Source organism: Scomber scombrus, chromosome 3 (assembly GCF_963691925.1).
Source record: "Scomber scombrus chromosome 3, fScoSco1.1, whole genome shotgun sequence".
Classification (NCBI taxonomy): Eukaryota; Metazoa; Chordata; class Actinopteri; order Scombriformes; family Scombridae; genus Scomber; species Scomber scombrus.
The window spans coordinates 24,702,476-24,726,889 of NC_084972.1; the positions used below are offsets into that span (position 1 = coordinate 24,702,476).

The 24,414-nt window shown below is 39.2% G+C and overlaps 1 protein-coding gene across 1 annotated transcript; it reads left to right on the plus strand.

Annotated features, from left to right (window-relative positions):
- Positions 1 to 1,008: 1,008 nt before the first annotated feature.
- On the plus strand, positions 1,009 to 24,390 carry cers5 (ceramide synthase 5). The gene is made up of 10 exons (XM_062415758.1): positions 1,009 to 1,181; positions 12,286 to 12,391; positions 13,479 to 13,609; positions 13,972 to 14,029; positions 14,179 to 14,229; positions 15,364 to 15,456; positions 18,549 to 18,677; positions 19,306 to 19,412; positions 21,356 to 21,512; positions 23,395 to 24,390. Exons 1-10 carry the CDS (start codon positions 1,009 to 1,011, stop codon positions 23,557 to 23,559), a joined length of 1,170 nt encoding a protein of 389 aa, XP_062271742.1. The 3' UTR covers positions 23,560 to 24,390.
- The last annotated feature ends 24 nt before the right edge of the window (positions 24,391 to 24,414 follow it).

The following is a 24,414-nucleotide window of genomic DNA, read 5'->3' on the forward strand; positions in this document are numbered from 1 at the left end:
TTGATTTGTCTATTGTGGTCTGTTGTAGAAACATGGCGGTGCAACATGGTGGCCTCTGTGGAAGAGGACCCGCTCCCTATGTAGCTACAAAGGCTCATTCTAAGGTACCAAAAACGCGACGATTCTTATTTTCAGGTGATTATTAGTGCTGGGTATCAGTATTCGATACCTTTAACCGAAATAAATCGATACCAAGTAGTATCGAAACGTCTCTCGTCAAACAATACCTGCAATCGATCCTTTTTGCAACCAGAGCTAGAAAATATGACTATTTGTATGGACTTGCTCGCAGCCAATCAACGCAAGCGTTCTTCGATTTAATGCAAGATGTAATTGGCCCACTGCTACAGCAACTACAACCCGTCTGTGGTGGTGAAGTAGCGGCGTATTTGAGTTAGCGCGCTTAGCAGTTCAGTAACCGAGATTCCACCAACGCTATGAGTGTGGCTTTACTACACGCCTGTTACACTGGATAAAAGCACAAAATGTGTAATGGGTATTGAATGAAGTATTCAGTTGGTATCAGTAGTATCACTTTAAGGGTATTTGGATTGTTGCTGGTATCGTAATTTTTTAAACAATACCAGTCCTAGTGATTATACACTAATTAAAACATACTTATAAATATTATATTGCATTCAGAAAAGTCCGTTCTTCTAAATACCACAACATTTTACACGCCGCACATTTAACCTAGCCTTAACTCAAATATCGCAAGAGTTCACCCCTCATCATCGCTTTTTTTCTTTTTACAAACTTTATTTAAATCTTTAAGACAAAATACAATACAAACAGTTGTTCATGATCGCATTTACTTACTACCAAAAAACAATGAAACGGTGACGATTATTATTTTGAAAATCTCCACCGGAAGTGTAGTTGGTGTATTGCTAAGCGACGCCCGTGCGGTAAAGTTGAGGCTGGTAAGTCATCACACAGTTACTCAGTTACTTTCGGATAATAAGAAGGGATTGGTGTTGACCGACCGGGGACAGACACAGCGGGAACATGGCTGCTCTCTCAGCCTGGTTTTGGAACGAGCGCTTCTGGTTGCCACACAATGTAACCTGGGCGGATTTGGCAGACCCAGCTCCCGGGGTGGAGTACCCCAAAGCTGGACACTTGTTTAATGCCTTGCCGCTGGCGTTGGTGATTTTCGTCGTCAGGATATTCTTTGAGAGGTTCGTATTTGCTGCTCATGTCGGGTATGCTTTCTCGTAAATGAGGGGAAATTCCCATTGTTACTTTTAAATGACGTTTTTTGTCTTCCTTTTCCTCCTCACAGCAGCAGCAGAACGATGATGATGAGGCTGCTTGTTGTTGTGTGGGAGGAACATCAGTATCTTTAAAACACTTTCCTCTTTTCAAACCACTTCCTTAGTATCAGTGGGTTTTTTAAAAATTCCTTATTACTTCCACAAGTGTAAAGACAATTCAGAGATAATCAGATATCCTGCAGGTTAATTTCAAGTGAATGCATCATTGTTATAAACTACCATTATTTGTGGTACTCCACACATGGTTGGTAAGCAGCGTGCAGTGTGTCTTAAGCTGTCCTCCACTGATGCGTGCATGGTTGCCCTGCCAACATCCTGCTGCTCTGAGTCTCTCACTCATCAGCAGGCTGCCCATCCAATCCTGTGAAAATGTTAAAGGACAAATTCACAGTTTTTCAAGTCTGTCAGGTGCCCCAGTTTATATTAAAGAGGTACTGCACAGTAAAACGTGTTTTTTGAGCTGTAAGGTGAATTAAATGGCTGTGCTGTGATGAAACACATCAATGCTGGTGTTATTATCAGCATTGACACCAAATTTATAAAAATCAGCATTTCTTGGTATGGAAATTCAACCTGTCGTCAACCTGTCATCTGCTGTATAAAAGCAGGCCTGAAAAGGTGGGACCAATGCTAATGTAGAGTTAACCATTCTCATGAAAGTTATGTAAATGGTAGAATGATAATGCCAACCTCACCCAGCCCAATACTCATTTTATGCTGATTGAGACAGACAGTTACAGCCTCAGGAGTTAACAGTACCTACACCATCGTTGGCCTGCTTGAGGAAATCTCTCAGTCTGAGACTGTCAGTGGGAGGTAGAGCTGTGGCAACCTCAAAAACAACAGAAATCCTCCTCGCATCTCGCCCTGCAGCTCCTCAACTCTTTGGCTATCTCTTCCTGCATTTATCAGCAGGTAAAATCTTGTTTAAAAATATTAAATAGCGGTGTAACCGGAGCTCTGCCGAAACTGTCTGTCCTGTCTGTCAGCTGAATCTGTCCACGTAAAACTGATCCTGCTCAACCTGGTGGAGCCTCTCCTCAGTGGACAGGTTCAGCTGACAGGACCCGTCCACAGTGGACCAGAGCTGCGTTCAGCCAGGTTCAGGAACAACTCTGGTTATACAATTTAACATTAAAAAAAAAAAGATTTTACCATCTGATAACTGCAGGAACAGAAGAGAAGAGCTACACGATGAAATATGAAATGATTTCTGGTCTGTCTGTGAGCAGCTGCTGCCCTCCTGCTAATTTAAGCTTCAGATAAACTTTTAAATGCATTTCTGCACAAAATGAGTGTGTGAACTCACTGTGGATTTTGGTCCCCTTTACTAACTTTGAAAGCACGCTTGAAGGGGAACTTCTTTTCACAGGCAGTATGAACTGGAGGAGTTATTACAGTGAGGAAAACCTCTTTCAGTTTGCACATGTGATTATATGGTATCAAAAAATCACACACACACACACACACACACACACCCTTGCTTGGTACACACTTGGATGGCAGCCAGCTGCAGGCCTTGGCTACACAACCAAATGAAGATGTCCTGAAGGCATTTAGCTTTGGCAAGTCGGAGCAATGTGTTTTCGTCATTCATTTGACTATTGTTTCGTAGTTAATGTTGTCAAGTTATCTTACTGCAGTCTGACCCTCTTCCTCAAATAAAGATAAGGCATGTCCAAGCTCACTACCATAATAAGAAGAAGCAGGGTTAGGCAATTTTATGGTACATGTGCAGTACTGTGCAAATGCTTTAGGTACAAAAAGTAAAGTGAAGATGCTTTCAAGAATTATGCCATTTATAGTTTTTACTTGTCGTGACCACACTTTTAGTTTCTCACGACTCTGGCTGTATGTTTGGGGTCATTGTCATACTGCAGATAGAATTTGTGGTGATCAGACACCTCTATGATTGTACTGCGTGTTGGATTAACACCTAAAGTGTCTAAAACTTTTGTAAAGTACTCTAGGTGATGGTCGGTGGGTCAGCTTGAGTTGCAGACAGGTGGAGGTGTGGCGGTCCCACCAATAAATGTTATTCCCTCACAAGATCCCACAATTGCTCCTTAAAAACATATTTCTCGCTGTGAAGTTTAGCCTGTTGGTCCGGGTAGGCAAGAGGTGATGGTGGTTAAAATTTGACAAACCCATGAGGTTCAGCTCAAGGACAGCGAGCAGTAAAGAAAAGGCTCTGATACAAGTTTTCTCATTTGATTGGCAGAAAGACTCCTATTGGAAAACCTCAACGTTGTACACAGTGACTAGTGTACAAAATGACCTGATGCAGTGGTTTTACTGGTGATGATTGATTTTTTTGTTTGTTTAATGTGTTGATGGAGGTTTTGTCCTTTTCTGTAAATTGAATCTGTTTCCAGCTTCCAGGTTAGATCATAACATGTGATGGAAGTCTGTATTCACATTTAAGAAGCTGGAACCAGATCATTTTAGTATTTTTTAAAAAGTATTTAAAACAATTGATTATCTAAATAGTTATAAGCATAAGTTCATTCCTAATTTCTGACAGTATTTCCTGCAATGAATACACAATTTTCTGTGTAATGTATTTTCACTTCCAGTATGAGTCTGCACTCGCAACTGTTAATTCTGTGTTTCAGTATAGCGTCGTGTCACACAAGGTGTGTGTTACCATTGACATGTCACGGTGTTTCATGGTGGATGAGTATTTCCTGTCTGTAAAAAGTTGTTTGGTCAAGGGTCACATTAAACTAGGAGTCCAGGAGTTACTTTTAGCTATGTAGCCTTGTGTGACCTTTAATCAGAAAGCTTTCTATTGTTGTCTGACCACAAACAGAAAGATACATCTGTTACTACACCTCTGTTGATGTGCACAGAAGCATAACAGTCTGTCTGAACTCTGGCTCTTCTTAACATTGTTAGTTGGAGAAATTGACCTGAATAATCCTGTAAATCTGAATTATGTATGCAGCTGGATTAGGTGTTTTGTTACACAGGCTCGGCTTCTTCACTTTAACACCTTCAGGGCCAGCTCCAAGCACAGCATAAAACTTAGCCCGTTTAATTCAGACACGGTCAAGTGGCAGTAAATAAGGAGTGATCAGATATTGGAGGGTTTTAAGGAGAATTGCTGAGGCGTTGGCTAAGAAGGACACAGCACTGAGACACCGACTCCACTGTCCTCAAGGAGACACCAGGTGATGTTATCAGAGGTGTCTCTGTCACTGTCTGACTCGATTCATTTATTCATCAGAAGAAGAAAATAAAACATCACACCATAGCCTCCCTTCCTTTATTTCTTTCCGCTGAACTCAAACACTGGCTGTGCATTTTGATATATACACACAGCAAACTTAATATCACCTGCTGTGCTCACACACTCGCAGTAACTGTCAGGCATTCACATATTCACTCACTCATGAGATTGAGGTTTGATGTGGGTGTTTTCTCTCTCACATCCTGCCACAAACTGGTTTTGATTTCACTGGCTGATTATAGTCGTTTCACACCAAGTGTAGTGTGAGTATCATAACTGTTATCTTGGAAAACTATAGTATGTGGTAACATGCTCTAAAGATGAGTTCAGTTCTTTCTTTCTTTTTGTAATGAGAAAAGAACATTTCTTTACTGTACTAAGTATTTATAACATCTGTGTATAGTAGAATGTTAGATTCTTTCATGTCGTTGGTGTATATATACTGTATACTCATTCATACCTCACATCATCTGTATTAAATTTACTATGCATTGAAGTAACGAGCGGACGCCAAGCAATCAGCGAACATGCACATTTCTAACAGGCACTGTACTAGTGATATAAAAACCTCCAAAAATAATAATAATAATAATAAATAATATACCTGCCATTCTACAAAGGTTATGAGAGACAGCAATAAAATAATACAGTAAAATCAGATAAATTACAGTAGTAATTAAGTTATAAAGTACAAATATAATACTCAACAGAAGATACAATTCGGCATGTTAGTTTTAAAAGGAAAAGTTTTAAAAGGTGCTAGAAATACAAAATGAGCTGTTCATATTTTAATAGTAATGCATTTGACAGTTTATGTGCCAGAAGAGCTATTGTACAGTCACCTTGAGCTGCATGTCTAGACTTAGGAACTGTGAGGAGTTTTATCTGCTGAACCTACATGTATACCCTTGTACACACGTGTTTGGCAGGTCAGAGATGTAGCTTTGAGTTCATTCTTATAATGCTTTAAATTACTTTATTGTGGAAGCAATGGCAAGCTAATGAAGTGAGGCTAGTGTTGGGGTAATGTGGTCTCTTCTTGTGGTTCCAGTTTAGAGACTAGCAGCTGCATTTTGGACAAATTGTAGTCATTTAGTGTTCTTTCTATTGAGTGCAGAACATAGAGAGTTACAGTACTATAGACGGATGAAATAAAGGCACAAACAAGTTTCTTGTAATAAGAAAAGGTTTGATTTTAGAGATGTATTTTATCTGGAAAAATCAAATCTGATCTAATCTCTTGTACTTGGTTCTCAAAGGTCAGACCTGATTGAAAGATAACTCACAAATTTCTGGCAGATGGCCCAGTATTGGTTGGCATGAACTCCAGTTAAGCTTTCATTTCTCTCTAGCTGGTTGGGTGAGGCATATATAATTATGGCCTTTTTCCTCATTTAGCTGGAGAAAGTAACAATACATTATTTATTGTCTTCACAGCAGTCATTAGGTCACCTAAACTACAAGATTTAGTTAACAGAAAGATAGCATTGTTTATAATCTAGAGCTGCAACGATTAGTCATTAGTAATTTTTTAAGCCAAAGTTTAAAAAAAAAAAAAAAAAAGTAGTTTATATAGTAGTATACAGTAGTTTAATTTAATTGTACCAGAGTTGTTCGGCTTTTAAAACATGATGATTTAATGCTTTTCTTTGTCATACATGATAATAAACTGAATATCTTTGTGTTTTGGACTGTTGGTTGGACAAAACAAGACAAGTGAAGATGTCACCTTTGACTCAGGAAAATTCTAGCAGTCCTTTTTTTGCTATTTCAACTTTTTTTTTTAAACCAAACAATTGAGAAACATGAAACATTGTGCCTACTAATTATGGGAGAAAAGGAAAGGCATGTACATTGAGAAAGGACTAGGGCCAAGAATCCACCTCTGAGGTACACCGCAAGGTTTAATAGAGGAAGAGATGAAGCTGCCCAGTTCAACAGGAAAATGCCTTTCAGTGAGATGAGCCACCGACATGACTAGTGAGTCAACTCAGTAAAATATGATGACCGATGGTGTTGAATGCAGCTACAGATGCTAGAATTTAACAAACATGATGACTTTTCTGAATGTAGCTTTTAAATGTGTAACATTTTTACAGCCGCTGCCCTCACAAATATTTGCCTCTGTTCTTGGGCAGGATTGTTTTCCCTATTTTTTTTTTTTCCAAGTTCAGTGCAGGATTTATCTTCTACCTGTTGCACCAGTTCCTGTCATTGCTCAATGTGACGGCTGTCTTAAATCCAATCCCCCCTCCCACCCCTTCTTCTTCTAGACCAGTTTCTTCTTGTTTGATCCTAATCATTGCTTTGCTGCTGGCAGTGACTTTGTAGATGGGAGCAGCCAGGCTGTTTGTAGGCGTAGGCCCCTCTAAGCCCTGTCATGGGTTGAGCAGTGTTAAAGGGAAACTGCAGGATTTTTTTTTACCTGGACCCTATTTTCCCGTCATTTTGTGTCTAAATGACTAATGGAGACAACAATCTTTGAAACTGGTCCAATATTGAGTGAGAACGCTTCAGCCGGGAGCCTTGACACGAGCTGCATTGTAATCCTTTGGGTCAATTACAGCCATCAATGTACGTCCACTAATAGTGTTTCTTTTTGCCACTGACAGGCTCAGATTGTTATTATAAGTGTGTGACAACATTATGCAAAGGATCATACAGAGAAATTAAAACTTTTTTTTACCTTTCTCTTGATCCGGTTTGTTTCTTATTCTGTCTTACCAACTTTCACACGAGGAGAAGTCTCATTCTGATATCGTGTGAGAATTGAGTTGTTGCAGGCAGACGGTTAAATAATCAGCTAAATATTCAGCCATGACTTTGGAAATCTTTTATATAACACTAAACTATGCTATGCCCGCCTCTCTCTCCAACTCTCACTTGTTTCCACCTTCCTGCAGTCGTAGCTTTAGTGGAGATACAATTATTTTAAAAACTGTTGTCCCCATTAGACACAAATTGAAGGGGAAATAGGGTCCAGCTTGTACAATCCTGGCATTTCCTTAAAGACAATTGAAATTTGTATGAAATTATGAGTAGCAAAAGTGGACCTTGTTATCTGTTGCTACCCACTTTCCTCATAAGCAGCATTTCTGTTTGTCAAAAGCCTTTAAGGAAGTGAGGGTACACACTGTGAACAAAGGTGTTGATATGATGCATTAAAACATCCTCCTTGTTCATAGTTCTGTTTATTTTGGCATTGTCTCTTCCTAAAGTTACAGTTCTTCCACTAAACTGTCAGTTCTGTTTTCAAAAACACAAATGAAGGCTGCAATTACATCCAGCGCTGTGCTATGAATAGAGCCGTGCCTGTGCGTCAGCTTAGCCTCTGGGACTTCTCCCGGTGTCGAGGTTGTGTGTAGCTCGCTGTCCTTTCCCTTCACAGCCATCAGGGCGACGAGCGTCCATGTACGCGGACCACACTGAACCTGTCTCTTGGTAACGGGCTTTGTGTATGTTGGAGTTGTCTTGGTTCTGAGGAGGAACAGGGATGTTGTGACGTTTGACATAAATAGATTACATCCCTCCCCGGTTAGCACTGCAGGCTCAGGCTTGCGTGGGCTATTTTTGGTCAATTCACGCTCCTGTTTGTTGTAAATTTGAAAAGCCTGCTCTCACGAGACAAGCAAGTTGTCTGTATCTGTGCCGCAGCATCTCATCGCTCGGCTAGCCCATGTGACTGGGTTTAATAGAGAGAGATTGTAAGAGAGCTAATGCAGGCACTCAGAGCCTTACCTCTCAGTCAATTGAGCTTCAATCAGACTTCCAAGCTGCTTTTAGGTGATCTGAGTGCCAAACATTGATCCCTGCATGCTGCCTTTGCTTGTTTAAGTGTTTTATGCTCATGATGCACTTAAATAGAAGATTGTGAAGTGGATTACCTTGAGCAATGTATAACATCATGGTGCATGACACGGCTTAATCCAGTTGAGCTTCTGTGCTTTGTTTTGTCCGTTCGCACCTCAGTGTCACACAGATGACACGCTCACCACAGATTTGGGCTAATTTATATTCAGAATAGCATTAATCCAGTTTGTGAAGTGAAACTGCTCATCAAATGCCACTTTAAAAAACAATTAGGAGTCCTTTTGAAAAGATATCACCTGCAGGGTTATATTTAGTCTTCTAAGCTCGTCTAGTGTACATCTCATAGACCTGCTAGTTAGGATGAGTAAAAGTTATACAACCCGGCCTGTTTGATCTACATACTTGTCATTTCTTTCTTGAGGTGAAGGAGAGTTGAGTGATGAGAGGTAAAGCTGGTTCTCGGAGACAATGCAGAACATGGAAGATAAGAAGTGTGACCTTTTTTTTATCGAACAAAAGGGGGCAACGCTTTGTGTTTTTCAAAAACATACGTCGTTATCAAGATGTTTCAAGAGCTGAGAACTTGGGGGGAAAAAAAGTTTAAACTTGTTTTCAGGTTGTTTTTTTCCCTCCTACTTTGCTCATAATGGAACATAATGGAGGCTGGTCTCAGTTTCCCACGATCAGGCCCTCTCTCCTTGCACACCTTTGACACAATGGAGGTTTTATCGTACAGAGGATTTTGCTATGGTTCAGTGCTGGTTTAGTATGTCGGAACCAATACCTGATTGTGTCAGGATACGAGGTGAAAAGCTAATACGACTCAGACCGATTAGGTTTGTAGTCATGGAGGATGCATAAAATCATTTGATTAGATTTGTCATTGTTCCCTATTGCTGTCATTTAGAGCGACCGACCAGTCAACCAATTGTTTTATGGGAGTCATTTTTATAGAAAGTTAGCTATGAATCAATACTGGAATATGATAGTCACATCAGTAACAGTATTCACAAAAGTAAAAAAAAACAAAAAAACAAAAAGAGCAGATTTTTGAAGATACATTTTCATGACTACGGTCTTCTGCAGTTGTTTTCATTTACATCAGTTTAATTGATAGTTGAAGAAATCCTGTGACTATTAGTTGACTGAGAATTTCATGCGTCAAGGAAATCCCATTAAGTTTATTAAACTGATATATTTTTAGAAGCTTGTGACGGGAAATCCCCAACACATCGACAGCGTGAGATAGTCGTGTTAAACACTTGTGCCGAGCATGATCAACCTGTCTGTGATTCAATCTCACGAAATTAGAAAATCACATTATGTACGACGAGGAGTTAAAAGCAGAGTTTTCACTTGTATCCTCATGCAGGCAGCTTATAAGTTAGTAATGCAAGGTCTGCTCGGCAAAACTGTTGACATGGGATGAATGTCAACGTTAAAAGATGTTTAAGGATGAATTCATGGCAAAACTGGCATTTAAATAGATCCAGTAATAGGTGGAGACTGCACATATATGTTTATTTTAGGCTTTAGACAGAAAATGACTTCAGCTGTAGAGTGCAGTGTGACAACATGCAGCAATACTGTCATTTTAAAATCGTAACAGGCTGTTTTTTCTCAATGATTCACTTGTTTCAAAGGTCCTTCACACAAGTCAAGAGTTGAAACGATTAATCGATTTGTCAAAACAGAGAAATAATTGGCAACTATTTTGATAATTGATTAATCGTTTCAGTCATTTTTCAAGCATAAATTGAAAAAAACAAATCATTCTTCGGTTCCAGATTCTCAAACATTAGGATTTGCTGCTATTCAATCTTGTGTCATTGACGTCACTGCTGTGAAGTTTTAATGGGTATCTTATCGCTCTTTTTTGATACCACGTTGACAAAATTTGATTAATCTGCAGATCGCCCTGAGCTAGTATACGCTTCACTTTCTGGAGTACTTTCTTTACTCTCTAGACACTAGAAGGATTTAACATTTTTTGCATTCCCATTATAATTAGAGGTTTGTCACCGCAAACTACAACCTCCAGTGTAGCCTGGTAGAGTTTTATTATTGCATATGTAACAGAGCAAGTTGGGGAATTTCCAGAAAATTGTCTGAATTTTAGGGAATTGTGGTGATTTCCAGAGGAATGTACTTTACACCCTATCTTCATACAGTTTGATTGCATTAAACTGTTATCAGTTCAGTGGTGCAGTATTATTTAATGCTTCTTTATAGGTAACAAAAGTAAAAGAATACCATTTTTTTGTTTTGTGTAAATTTTGAAGTATGATAATAGTCATTGAAACTATTAGAAAGTACAGGATTTTATGTGTTTATTAAGTTTATTGTCTTGTATATAGATGAAGTGTTATTGCTCTCAATCAACAACGTGCCAAAGCTGCTTTACAGAAACAAATCCGACACTGACCTCTTGGACTCAGAACTACTTTTTCTCCAAATGAGCTTTATTTTATTGTAGCAGCACCAAACCCGAACCAGAGGAAGCTGATAGCAAAATGATGGTGGTTACAAACCTGATATCGCTGCTGTGTCTGATTCAATGGAGCTCCACATTTTTTGATGATAAAAGGAGGTTTTTGGGAATGGCATGTTGAGTTTCACAAATGTAGATATCATAGGTAAAGACCACAGGAATGTGTTTCTGTGTACTTTTGTAAATGATTGAGTGTGCTTTTTTGTTCTGCTAAACAAAAGAGTATTTAACCTCACCGGCAGCAATATGAAAGCATTAACTACAGCCTGGGTGTCATGTGTACAGAGATGTCTAGCCATCTGGGAAGCAGTCAGACAAAACCGAGCTGCAGCTTACAGGACCATAAAAAAAACGTCTCAAGCCAACATGCAAGAAGACATTGTTTACACAACCCTCTACATGATATCAAAATTAATTTAATTTCTGCTCATTAATTCTCTTGTTTTGCTTCTCTGTGACTTAGTACTTTGTTGAAGGTCAGTGTATTACTGTGCACAGAGATGCATTGTTTCAGCCTCCAGGCATGAACTTGAGACCTAAACCCTGCCTCTCCTACCCCTGCATCTCACAGGCTATTACCACATTTGAGACCTAAAACCTGTCTGAATATATAAAGTTTCTCATGGCTTAATACATATCAAGCGTACACAGAATAATTCACAGCAAAAGACAAATAGCTTATAACAGCTAATAAGTCATTCTTTGTGTATGAGGCAGTAACAAATGATCAGCACATGAAACTATGAAACATCTATCTTACCTGTAAGTCACAGCACAGCTTCAGCTTTTCCTAAACTTGGAGCGATGAGTGTTTATGCTGAAAAAACAAAGCTTCTCTCCCAGCTGAATGTGACAGTTTAGTCATAATCCAGATCAGAACCACAAGCAGAGGCCACACAAGGTCATGATGTTCCCATAATGACTAAGGCCTCCCAGAATCACTGGGGACTCTCTGATGCTCCCCTTCAGGAAGTTTTTGCCATTTAGCTTGTAAAGCTAATGCAAACACATTAACCACACTCTCTGTCTCTCACGGGCGCTCTGGGCAGACAGAAAAGGAGAAATGTATTTATTGATTCTTTTTTTAATTTATTACATAAATCAATTTTTAAACAACCAATCCAGACCAAAGCTTTTCTCAACAGAATGGCCTGTACTTTTCTGAAACTATCAGGCTTCAAATTTCTCATTGGTAGTGTGATGTTACAGAGCTCTAATGTACTTTGTCCCAGATGGAGTACACTCACATTGTCTTATGTCAAACAATATTAACCATCCTTTAAAATGTTTTCACATTGCTGAATTTTGACATAAACAATCAAAAGCAGCATTTTAGAATTTTGAATGTGCCATAGAAAGCTGGTCAGAGTTACTATCTGATCACAGATTGAACGCTGTTTTAACCACTGAACAAACAGATCCTGTGAGAGCTATAAATTGACCCTTCATCTCCGACTTCTTCACCTCTGACGCAGATTTATTGCCAGCGCCTGTGCCCGGAGCCTCCACATTCAGCCAGGTGTTGGACGAAGAGCTCAGCCCAATGCAGTGCTGGAGAAAGTGTTTACATCCATCACAAAGGTTTGCTCTCCTTTTTTGGGCAATTTCTTTTTTCACCATTAAGAAGCGTTAATGTTCTGTATCGTGATCAGTCCAAACAATCCAACGGGGTCGATACTTGGACAATTGTGCTGTCGACGGTTTTGTGATCTTGGTTTCTTTGAGGTCAGTCTCTAATACAACTGTCCAGTAGATGAACCGAAAGATTTATCTGTAAGATAGAAATCCTGCGTTTATACCTGATCTTTTGTCCCTTTCTTGCAGGTCCTCGTGTTAAATCTACTTGTAACACCTTAATTTTTCAGTTTGGTGCTCACAGGATTCATATTCCTAGAAAAAACGCGAAACAGGGTTAATTCTGTCGGGGCCTGCCAAGTCATTTATGCCTCAAGGTCCCTTAGAAAGTTAATAAACCGTGTTCCTTTGAAGACCATGATGAGGCTGACATTTTATATTTAGTTTAATCTTTTCAAATCTGTTGCCAGTTCAAATTGCAAATGTTCCTTCCACAATCAGCTGCCTTTAAAACGTGAATACATGTAATATATTCATGAATAAAATACAAATATTTCCCAGAACTACATCATGCACGCTACAAGACCAATAACAATACCTGTCTGTCTGATGAAATGCAGCGCTTTAGTGGGAGCTTTTTTCCTGATACTAAATTTGCATTTTTTGAATTCCCTCTCTGGATAAACTGCAGCAGACAGAAAACAAAGGGGTCGGGGGTAGCTCACATGTGATTTGAGAGGAGCGGTGGAAACTGATTGACTGCTTGTTAATAAATCAAATCATTGTTGCTGGCAAAAAGATGGGAAAAAAACAACATAAAGTCACATGGATTTTGTTTGGGGGAGTGAAATTCCACTGAAGGAGCTGACGAAACAATTATGCGGAGCACATTTCTGTCCCGGTCTTAACATTTGCAGAAAATGTCTCACTTCTATCACAGCTGCATCTCACTGAAACTTATTAGTACAGATGTTCAGAGTATGATTTATTTATTGGTGCCTTTTTACACGCTCGATGTGTCCATTATCTTATCTTACAGATTAAAGCCAGTAACAGTGAATCATTACTAAAAGTTTGGACTGTCTCCTCGCAGAATCCAGACTCGCGCCATCTGGATGGCCTGTCCAAGCAGCTGGACTGGGAGGTGCGAAAGGTCCAGCGCTGGTTCAGACACCGCAGGAACCAAGATAAACCCAGTACACACACCAAGTTCTGTGAGAGCATGTAGGTTGACGCCTGTTGTGTTCACCTTTGACATCTCTGCACGCTTGAGCTTACACTGGCTGTGTTTTCTGCATGTGTGTGTGTGTGTGTGGTGCGATACTCTGTGTGTATGTCCGAGCATCAGCAGAGGACATATTGGCTCATCCTCACTTCTTTAAGTGCATGCTAGGACTTGGATTTAGAGTTAAATTTAGAATAAAGATCAGATTAATGTGAGGTGAGACGTGTTTTGCCGACGGCTAGTGCTAAATAAATGTGCTTATGAATTCCAGCAGATGTGCGTTTGTTTGATCTTAATGAATTGTTTCTCTCTTACATCTGTCATACATTCTGGATGGTAATTTATTTTCGTTTACTTCTAGGTGGAGGTTTACATTTTATTTGTGCATATTTACTTATGGGTTCCAGTTTGTCTGGCAGGTGAGCACACACACACATCCAAGTCTGGAAACAGTAATAAATGGGGAGAAACATTCTGTTAGCATTGTTCTCTCACAGATGGTAGATACTATGATAGCAGGAGCGCTTGTTTGCATAGCTAATGTGTGTTTTTGTAAAAAATGTTTTAGTCTCCTTGGATGTGGGATACACGGCATTGCTGGTACGGTTATCCCTATCAGGTATGATGCACCCCTGATCTTTCTATATAATCTATCATTCAATCCAACACAACACTAACTACAGCCCCAGATATGACCTCACAGTTAAACCAACGGCCTCCAAAACTCAACATTTATTGCATTGTATTAATTTATACTCTTATTTATATAAGAGTTGAGTCGCTTTTATCTCATTGCCTTTTTCCTGTAATATTATAACATTATATCATGTGTCATTAACAGTCTGATTAGTGTTAATATCACATAGATTTCCTTGTATTCCCACATATCATATAGAGAATATATCGGTAGCATATACTGGTATTTATTTTATATTGTAAGAAAAGACAGCTTTGATCCTCACCTCGGAGCGGCAAACTAAATAGGTACTCACATGTTGCTAGGCAACCACGAGCAACTACTACTATATGTAGTATTATTATCACTTCATGTATTCAGGATCAACCATTGCAGCTGTTTTGTAAATGCAGTAATCTCTTAACTTTCAGTTGAATGACACAACATTTAAAGCTGAGAGCACAGGGTGAGACTTTTGAGATCCTAATCTACTTTGAGGACTTGGCATGACACATGTAATGACTGTATATTGCAGATTTTTCAGTTACACGCAGGTCTACTTGGTTACATTTCCATTCATATCTAGTTTGTCCAAATTAAAGCATTACATTTCAAGTATGTTTCCTATAGTTATAAATGTTTCATCTGCTCTTTTGCTCACTTGGGAGAACATAGATTAAATCATAAACTCTCACATGCCAAAAGCTATGGATCAGATTGTCCTGCCTCCTTTTTTCTTTATACTTTTTTTGTAAACTCATGGCAAAAGTTTCACAAATCAGTCATCATGGTCAAACTGAACCTCTAACTGCTCTTTTGTAGACTGAATCCAGCTTAAAACACATTGTTGTGCATAGTACAGTTCACTATAAATCAGGACTTCTCATGACTTATTGCATAAGTAACCTCGGGCATCATGACTCACTGTTCCAGGATGTCTGTTGTAATGATTTGATCGTTAACATTGTTGCACATGTTTGATATTAACTACAACTACAACTACTAAACACTAAAATCCTTCACAACTCCTTCAAAGTGACCCATTGAATCTCTCTCTCTCTCTTTGTATCTCTGTAGGTCCTGACACCGGCGCTTTACCACTACTATGTGTCAGAACTGGCCTTCTACTGGTCACTTATGTTCTCCCAGTTCACCGACATTAAAAGGAAGGTGAGATGAAAAACACTGTCTCTCCTGGGTTAGACCACACTGGATGCACCACAGATACCACGCCCTGTTAAGCATTTTTTAATACGACCATTGTTCCTCATTTGGCAGTGGCACAGATTGTGTGTGTGTGTGTGTGTGTGTGTGTGTGTGTGTGTGTGTGTGTGTGTGTGTGTGTGTGTGTGTGTGTGTGTGTGTGTGTGTGTGTGTGTGTGTGTGTGTGTGTGTGTGTGTGTGTGTAGTTTCTCTGTGTGTGTGGATAGCACATTTGATGCAAAGTATTTCAAATAAATTCACATGGTCTCACATTTCATTTAGATTAAATCTGACCTAGGCTGCTTTGTTACATGCTCTTACAGTTGTGTTAATTTTGGAAGGTCACATGTTTTTGTTTTTCCTGTGAGGGGGGGGGGGGGGGGGGGGGGGGGGGGCGGGACACTGCTGCTGTTTCTGCTGCTGCTGCTTGTGCTGCTGCTGCTTGTGCTGCTGCTGTTGCTCGGTCTGTGAGCGCCTTGTATTTTCAGCCTGAGGGCACCCACTGTCATGTGATGGCAGGACGGAGCAGGCCTAACTCTGTTAGAATTATAGAAATTCCACAGAGCAGCAGAGTGTTAGAGCTGGAGTTAGTAACAAAGACACTTGCCTCTTAATGTTTTACATGTTTTATATGACAAACTGATATGATACTGGAAATGTATCAAAGTGCCATCAGATGACTTGTTTGTTTTAATTTGACAGCTGGATGGAAAAAGAAAGATGGCCTGATCTTATATTCTGTTTAATTTGACTTTTTTTCTTCATGATATGAAGTTCAAGTGAGGCTCCTGTTCAGTCATTTGTTTATCAAGCTTAAGACCTTTATTCATGAAGGAAATTCCATCAAGCCTTTATCACCTCAAGTAGAAGCAGTGTGTGATTACTTTCAGTGCATGCCAAACCACAAAGGTCTAAATTTGCAGATTAAACAAAGAAAAAAACTCTGTAATTGTAAAAGTTGGAAAAGGTGTTTCCAAGTACGGTAAGTACAAGAGACAGAAGTGAAGACTTGAAGGACTTTCAGGGAGATCTGTAAAGATAAGGGTTGCACTTCAGTGGCGTTACCAACGCTGGCGTCCTTTCATGTGGAACTGTAACCATTATTTAGAGTCAGGAGATCTTAGACTGGACTCTGGCAAGAATGTTAAAAAAAAAATTGCTCCGATAAGTGGCAGCACAGAGCTATCAGGATGCTTTGCTCTCACACGCTCTGCATTAATAGTCGCACACACGCGCACGCAGTCACCCTGTAGCGCGCGCTCTTGCTTGCATGCTCCAGATTCTGGGAGATTGGATCTCATTTGCAGGCGTCAAAGAGCCGCTATCAATATGCGGGAGAGTTGGGATGTCTGACTTTGTAGTAAAAACACACGCAAAAACTGATTTTGCACGGGCACTGCACTAGTTATGTTAATGTTAAAACAAGTAAAGTCTAAGATAGTAGTAGACAGTATAGATGTGTACATGTTGAAAGCCTGTTGGAAAAGCAGAACAACCAGACCCCTTTCACTTTAAAGAGGATATACAGTATGTTTATGACCACATACGTTGTTGACAGACAATGTGTTGACAGTGTGTCTGTCTATGGTGCAGTATACTGCTGTCAGTCCAGATGACTTATTAACTGTCAGATTCAAATGTTTCCTGTCTTCAGCTTTTCTCTTAAGTCTCTGCATGTTTGTTTGTCCGAGGTTGCTGTGAACTGTTCATCTTTCACCTATATCTTTTCCCTCCGTCTAAGTCAGTCCGCACAAATCCAATGCCGCCGTTGAGTCAGTAAAATAACAGCTTCAACTCTCCGTTTCCTCTTAAAAAGTGAATTTTGTCTGTTAAGAAAAAACAGTGACGAAATTCTGTACATACTCGTAGATTTGTTCATGCTGGAGTGAACTTATACAACTCATTCCAAGCCCCTCCCACCTTGTCTGTGCATTAGCCTTCTGTTACGGCTTTGTAAAAGTACAGCTGTGAATGTCATGAATGGGGACATGGGTTGCCAAGGAGACATGGCACTAAAACATTTAGTGGAGAGGAAACTACTTCCATTGCAAAGAGCATAACCACTCTAAATGTTGTTCTTGAAGTGTGTGTCTGTCTGTGTGTTGTATATCCCGACATATTTAGAGTTTCATGACTTCTCTTATGACGTGTCTTATCTTTTATTTCCATATATATTTTATATTTTTGCATAAATTGCAAAAAAAATGGGACAGCTCCAGCTTCTAAATTGTGAAGATTATTTAATCATCAAAATAGTTTCCAATTAATAATCTCTTGAACAACTAACTGTTGCAGCTCTACATAGTAGAGACAGTACTATTATAATGCATTAGTGTCCAACTGATTCTAAACATTATTTTACCTGTAAACCATGAACTGGTTTGATATTAGAATAGATATGCGAGTGTTCATGTCCACACGTCTGTCTTGGCTTCTTCAAGCCCTTTTGTTAAGAGTAAAAAGTGAATGTGTCTTTGTTATCGTGGCTTCTTTCTGCTTCTTTTAAATTTCTACTTGACTAAAACACATTTTTACCCCCAGTCTGTTCAAGTCAGCTGTAGGACAGTACAGTTGTAACTTAGGATCAAATAGACGTTTTATTTTTTCCTTGCTATGTTTATATAAATATACAATGTATTTTACATTCTTTGATTGTTCTTGATGTTTTATATCATTCATTGTTGTTGTTTGCTCTTGTTCTCTGCTCACCATGACTTTTGTATTCTTATTTTCATGTTTCTAATTGCCATTGGCTGTTTTTCTGTGTCTATTAGCATTGTGTTCTTTATTGACTTCATCATTGTACCTAGAAGCATTTGTTTTTGTACTTAATTATCACTTTATTTTGCTGTTTTAATGATCTACCATTTGTTCAATATTTTACTTCATTTAACTATAAAGCACTATTTAACTATATTTTGAAAGGAATATGCATTTTAATTTGATTATTTTAATTTGGGAAGTGCTAAATGCTCCACAGTTGCGTTTCCTTCGTGACACAGTTAATACGCTCAGTGTTAATACTAATCAGCCCTCTCTCTCTCTTTTTTAAACTACAGGACTTCCTGATCATGTTTATCCATCACCTGGCTACGGTGGGCCTGATCAGCTTTTCTTACGTCAACAACATGGTGCGAGTTGGGAGCCTGGTGATGTGTGTGCACGACGCCTCTGACTTCGTGCTAGAGGTCAGTTAGATACAGTTAATTACACAGAAGTAATTAAGTCACACTCATCTTACAAAGCAACTACACACTGCAACATTTCTTTAACGAGAAGATGCACTGAGAATTGTGTTTAAGCCACTAATTACTTACTGTAAGTGCTTTACTGTGCTTTGCTTCTGGCCATGTTGGTAAGCATATCATAATTCTTATTGACATTTCTTCCATTGTAATTACATACACTGAACCTGTAACTGAGCCTCTGTATTCTGTCCTCATACTTAATATTTTATTTAAAGCTGCACTGACTACATAAAGGGAAGGTCTGTCTTATAAAGCAGCTCCTAGGTGTATGTTATTCAATACCAGAGCAGTGGTTTGCCATTTTCAAGCATATTTGACATCAAAGAGGAATTATTGCTAATACGTTTATACACAAAATGCAAAACTATCACGGGAAAATATGAACGCTGTTGATAACTGTGGAGCCACAGCTTTTACATACAGCAGCTTCCTTTTAGTATATTACTCAGTTGCCTTTTTGTCTCACATCACTTGGTGGAATTTGATAGGGTTGCTGTTTGGGGTAAAAACTTCACTTCACAGAACTTGACATAAAGTGTTTTTTTTGTATCGTTGTCTTTTCCAACAGGCAGCCAAGCTGGCCAACTATGCCAAATACCAGCGCTTGTGTGACTTCCTCTTCATTGTGTTTAGTGTGGCGTTCTTTATCACACGGCTTGTTATATTTCCAGTATGGTGAGTACTGTAGTAACACCTGCATCATCAGAGTAGTCATTGTTATCACTCTTGCATAATATTTAACATTTGAGTCATTCAAATTCATGCAAAAACATCTATGTTTTATCAGAAGCAATGCTTTAGAGCTTTGGCTTTGAATGTAGATTAAGATGTTTTCTGTTTGAAGACATCATAATCCTTCTGTGCTTTGATTTCTTAATGGAGACCTATTATGGTTTTGTGGTTTTCTGTTTTTTATACACTGTTATGATGTTTAATATCTGTATTAATCATGGTCAAAATTAACATATGTAGAAATTGCTCCCTGTACGTCTAAAGCCAGAGCTTCAACCTGCTCCGAACACCTTGTTTCGAAGGTAGATTATGATGTTTTCTGTTTGAAGACATCATAATCCTTCTGTGCTATGATTTCTTAATGGAGACCTATTACGCTTTTTGTGGTTTTCTGTTTTTTATACACTGTTATGATGTTGAATCATGGTCATGGTAGTTAACATATGTAGAAATTGCTCCCTGTACGTCTAAAGCCAGAGCTTCAACCTGCTCCGAACACCTTGTTTTTTTTCTTCTACCTTGCCGACAAGCTCACATCAGATCATTGCACCCTCACGTAAACAGCCAACCATTCCATAGCCTTGGTTGCTAAGGTTTTCCCATGTGTTGTCTGTTGTTCACCCACATATTTTGCATCGCATTAGGACTCAAACATGTACAGATGGATGTGACATGCCAATTAAAGAACGAGAAAAAGTGTTGTTTCATGGTTGGTTTACGTTGCCTCCAGAACGGCCAGAAGTCGGCTGTGATGCAGCTTCCTGAAACTAACCAATCAGAACAGAGCGGGCTCATTGAGAGGGGAGGGCCTTAAAGAGACAGGAGCTAAAACTGCTTGTTTCAGACAGAGGCTGAACTGAGGGGCTGCATAAAAAGCCAGTATACAATGAATGAAGATTTTTTTTAAACTAAAAATCACACAAAGTTACTCTAGTAGAGTCCCAGAATAAAAAGAGCTAGAAATGAACGAGACAGATCCCCTTTAAATCACTGTAATTTCAGTGCATGTAATGTATTATTGCTGTAATCAACAGTCTTTTAAATTTGTTTCATCTGACACAAGAATGGAAACCACCAGCCTCTGTTGTAGTCATGATAGTAACCGTAGATTAACTATGATCATAGATTAACTCTGACTGTTTCATTTAGCTAAACCTAACCACGCTTTAACCACAACATTGTTGCATCATACAACATAATTATTTGTTTAATGACAAACAACGCCCACAATGAAGGCTCAACATGTACAAATCTCGCAAGAGTTTTGTAAATGTGATGTAACTGTGACCGTTTGGTAAATCAGATAAGGTAATTTCCAAAATGCCCTCAGGGTTTAACTAACAGACACCATTATAATTGTTCTCACCCAGAGAGAAATGAGATCTTTGCTAATGTTCAGACTTAGGGAGCTGTTCAGATACCAACTGTTCCTTGACAGAGACCTGGATGTTGAAGCTCAACCTCTAGACGGACAATAGGGAACCCATCATTGTCCAAAGTAACCTGACCAGCTATATTCAGTGTCTTGTGTAATGAGTGATAAAGCTAATGTTGCCGGCGCAGGTACCTGGACTGAAATCCATACCTCTGCTGGGGGAGGTGGGCCTGTTGACTACCTTCTGTCACTCACCTGGATTTAAAGGAAGATATGACCTCACTAACCACTCACCTAATGTTTCAGTGGATCTATGATACTCGTCTGCGTTGCCATAGACATCCAAAGGGGAATTACAATCTGTCCTTTCATGATGGGCCTCATTAGAAAAGCGCTGAGTAATAGTGGGATCCAAGTGCAGCTCGACAGCTCCTTTGCTCCCACTGGGATAAATTATGGTGTGCCTTCACATGTAACGGAGAAAACCTGACTGTGCCTCCTTGTTTTCCAGGATCCTGAACTCCACTCTGTTTGAGAGCTGGGCTATAGTCGGGCCATACCCATCCTGGTGGCTCTTCAACTCCTTACTGCTGGTCCTCCAAGTCCTGCATATCATCTGGTCCTACCTCATCGCCCGTATAGCTGTCAAAGCAATGCTGCGGGGCAAGGTGGGTCACTATGCAGACTGGGAGATTACTGAGAAATACTTTTTCCTGCATAAGCAAAGGAAAATATACTGTTTTTTTAGCTATTAGGATATATAAATAACATGGTATGTTAAGTCTTTGTTGGTATAAGCACCTGATAGTTTTCTCTACATTTGTCAAAAGCTGGACTGTAGTTTTACAGTTTCCCGGTAAAGTACCTCCACCTTGGAACTATTGCTCTTCTGAGTTCAGAATGGTTTTGAGTACTGCGCAGTGGGATTTCATGATGGTTAATGCAGCTCATACCCCATCAAAACCTAGGTTTAAGAATTCAGAAGTATTTTTTAAAAATGCGATTATGTTAGTGAAGCTTAACAAAAACTTCCAAACATACTGATCTCAACATATTTACTCGCAGAGATGTTATAGAGAAGTGGTATAAATAAATCTGTCTCAACCAGGCATCTTTCTTTATGAAGATAGGAGTTCATAAAATGTATGACATAACATCAGAGCTGCTACTGGTGATGAATTTGCTGCTTCTACATTTTTTTCCAAGCCATCTCTGACTCTCTGTCTCATTTTTTCTGCAGACGCAGTTTGTTTCCTCTCCCTCTGGAATGAGAGAGGGAGATCCTCTCTTTCTGTCTGTCTTTGCCCTCCACTTCTTTCTTCGCTTCTCTCTGCTTGCTCTGTCTGAACTTTACAGTCTCTGTTTTTTGCTGTAAGTCTCTCTTCTTTCCCACGTCCTATTTTCATCTGTCCTCTCCACTCCTATAAAGATTTACTGTAATTGTATCGTTGTTGGATTTAATTGGACAGCACTTGCAGTAAATCAACGCTCAGATTCAACTCCACTCATATAAACAGCAGTCAGAGGAGAGTTATAAATGATGAGTAATGTGGTAATGGTGTCATGAATGCCAGGTATGTCCAACTGTTTCTCATTAGTCAGAAGCATGAAATTGTCCCACACCACCACCCTGTGGTAATGATGCACCATGGTGATTTGCATGAATAGCAACACATCGTTAACCTTTTTTTTCTTTAAAAAAAAAAAAATCTCTTCACATCACAAACTTGTTTTCAAAATAGTTGGGTTTCACTACATGTTTCACCTTAAAGCTGCACTCGCTAATATTTTTTGTGGGAAAATACACAATCATGTAATTAGTTTAAAACTTAAAAGTCACAACAGAAAAGTCTCCGGTCTCCACCAATCCAGAAGTCACAGTTTCAAAGTGAAATTCATGTTACAGGTTTTGAAAGTTTCTACCCACAGGAAAGATGAACCATAGAATTTCTTGTGAAAAAGATGGAATCTAGGCAGCAATAAATATTTTTCTCATCACTTTGATATAAAGTGATCACAGAGCAGCTGGGTTATTAGTTTAAATTAGATATCTTTATTGTAAATCTACAAGCACAAATTAAGTTTGTGACTCTCATACATTACACAGTAAAAGTACACTCAGTAAAGAATATAGGACACTCAGAGACACATCAGAAAGGTTAGCGACCAGTGTAGTTGTATACGTAAACTTACTAAAAACAATCTAAACCGTCTAAAAGAAACAGCTATATAGTTATATAACTCTAGTTCAAACTGTGAAATATCAGGTAGTAACAGTAAACATGAGCATGCTCTGTGAACTTTTATGATTTCATGTTACATGATGTCTGTATATTTAAGATTTAATTTATTTCTGCCTGCTTTTTGGACCCACCGTCATGTGAAATTCCTGAACGCAGTTGTCATATTGAACTGTCTCCAGATACACTATTTCACCAGCCATCAAAGGTCAACCACACAGATGAAAAGTAACATAAACCCTTCATGAAAAACAACTTTAAATCTTTGGTAACTTAATAAAAATTCTAAACACTGCTGATTTCCACACAGGTGTGCAACGACGTCCGCAGTGACATTGAGACCAGCTCGGACGAAGAGCCCGACAAGGCCGGAGACAGCATCAAGACCTCTTCTCACACTCCCAAAGGAGAAAACGGCACCAACGGCCACTGTGCCGCTGCCAAATCCAGAGTGCAGAACCACTGCAGCTGGTGACACAGAGGCTGAAGCTGGGAGCCTCCTGCAGCTCTTCCATCGCGTCTCAAGAGAGCTTCGTTCGTCTCCCGACAATCCTATGACGTGTGAGTGCGCACAGATTGGTGTCGGTGGACTGATGACGAATACGCAGACACTGACAACTGCTCTCGAGAGCCCCGCATTGACCTGTACGACACACGACTCAAATGGTGACATGTACAAAGCTAAAGTGACATGGAAATCAGTTGATGTGGGTGATTTACATGGTCTTATTTTACAAACGATGGGATTTATTTAGTGAGTTCAGCTGCAGATGTTGGTTTCAATGTTCTCTCCCAGTTTTATTGGTCAGATGAACTTGAGTTTTGTTTTATTTTTAAAAAAGGTTAATTCACACTTCATCTCACAGGGCAGAAAATAGCTAAACTACTCTCTGTTTGATCTGACTTTTAAAGCATTTGGACAGCATCACAAGCAGGTGTTATACATGGAACTGTGACTGTATTATGTTATAGCTGTGGTTTTATCAGCTCTTAAAAGCAGGTGCATCTGCTGTGAACACCTGCGCTAGACCAGAAGTGAAACATGCTTTAAAGTTTTAAACAGCAGAAGTGGTATCTGCCCTTTTGCAATTTAGTGTGAATTTATTTTTTAACCACATTGTTTAGCTATTTGTGACTTGTTAAGTTGTGTTTTACTGTTTTTTTTACTACATCTTCTGAGACCAAATGTTTATGAAATTGTCACTGCCTATGTAAGAATCGAGGTATGAGGACTATACTAATTGTTCAGTATCATGTTCTCACTTGTGCCTTGTAAAAAAAAATTTAAAAAAAGTTTCCAAATATATTCTGTTGTTGAAAGATGCTTTTC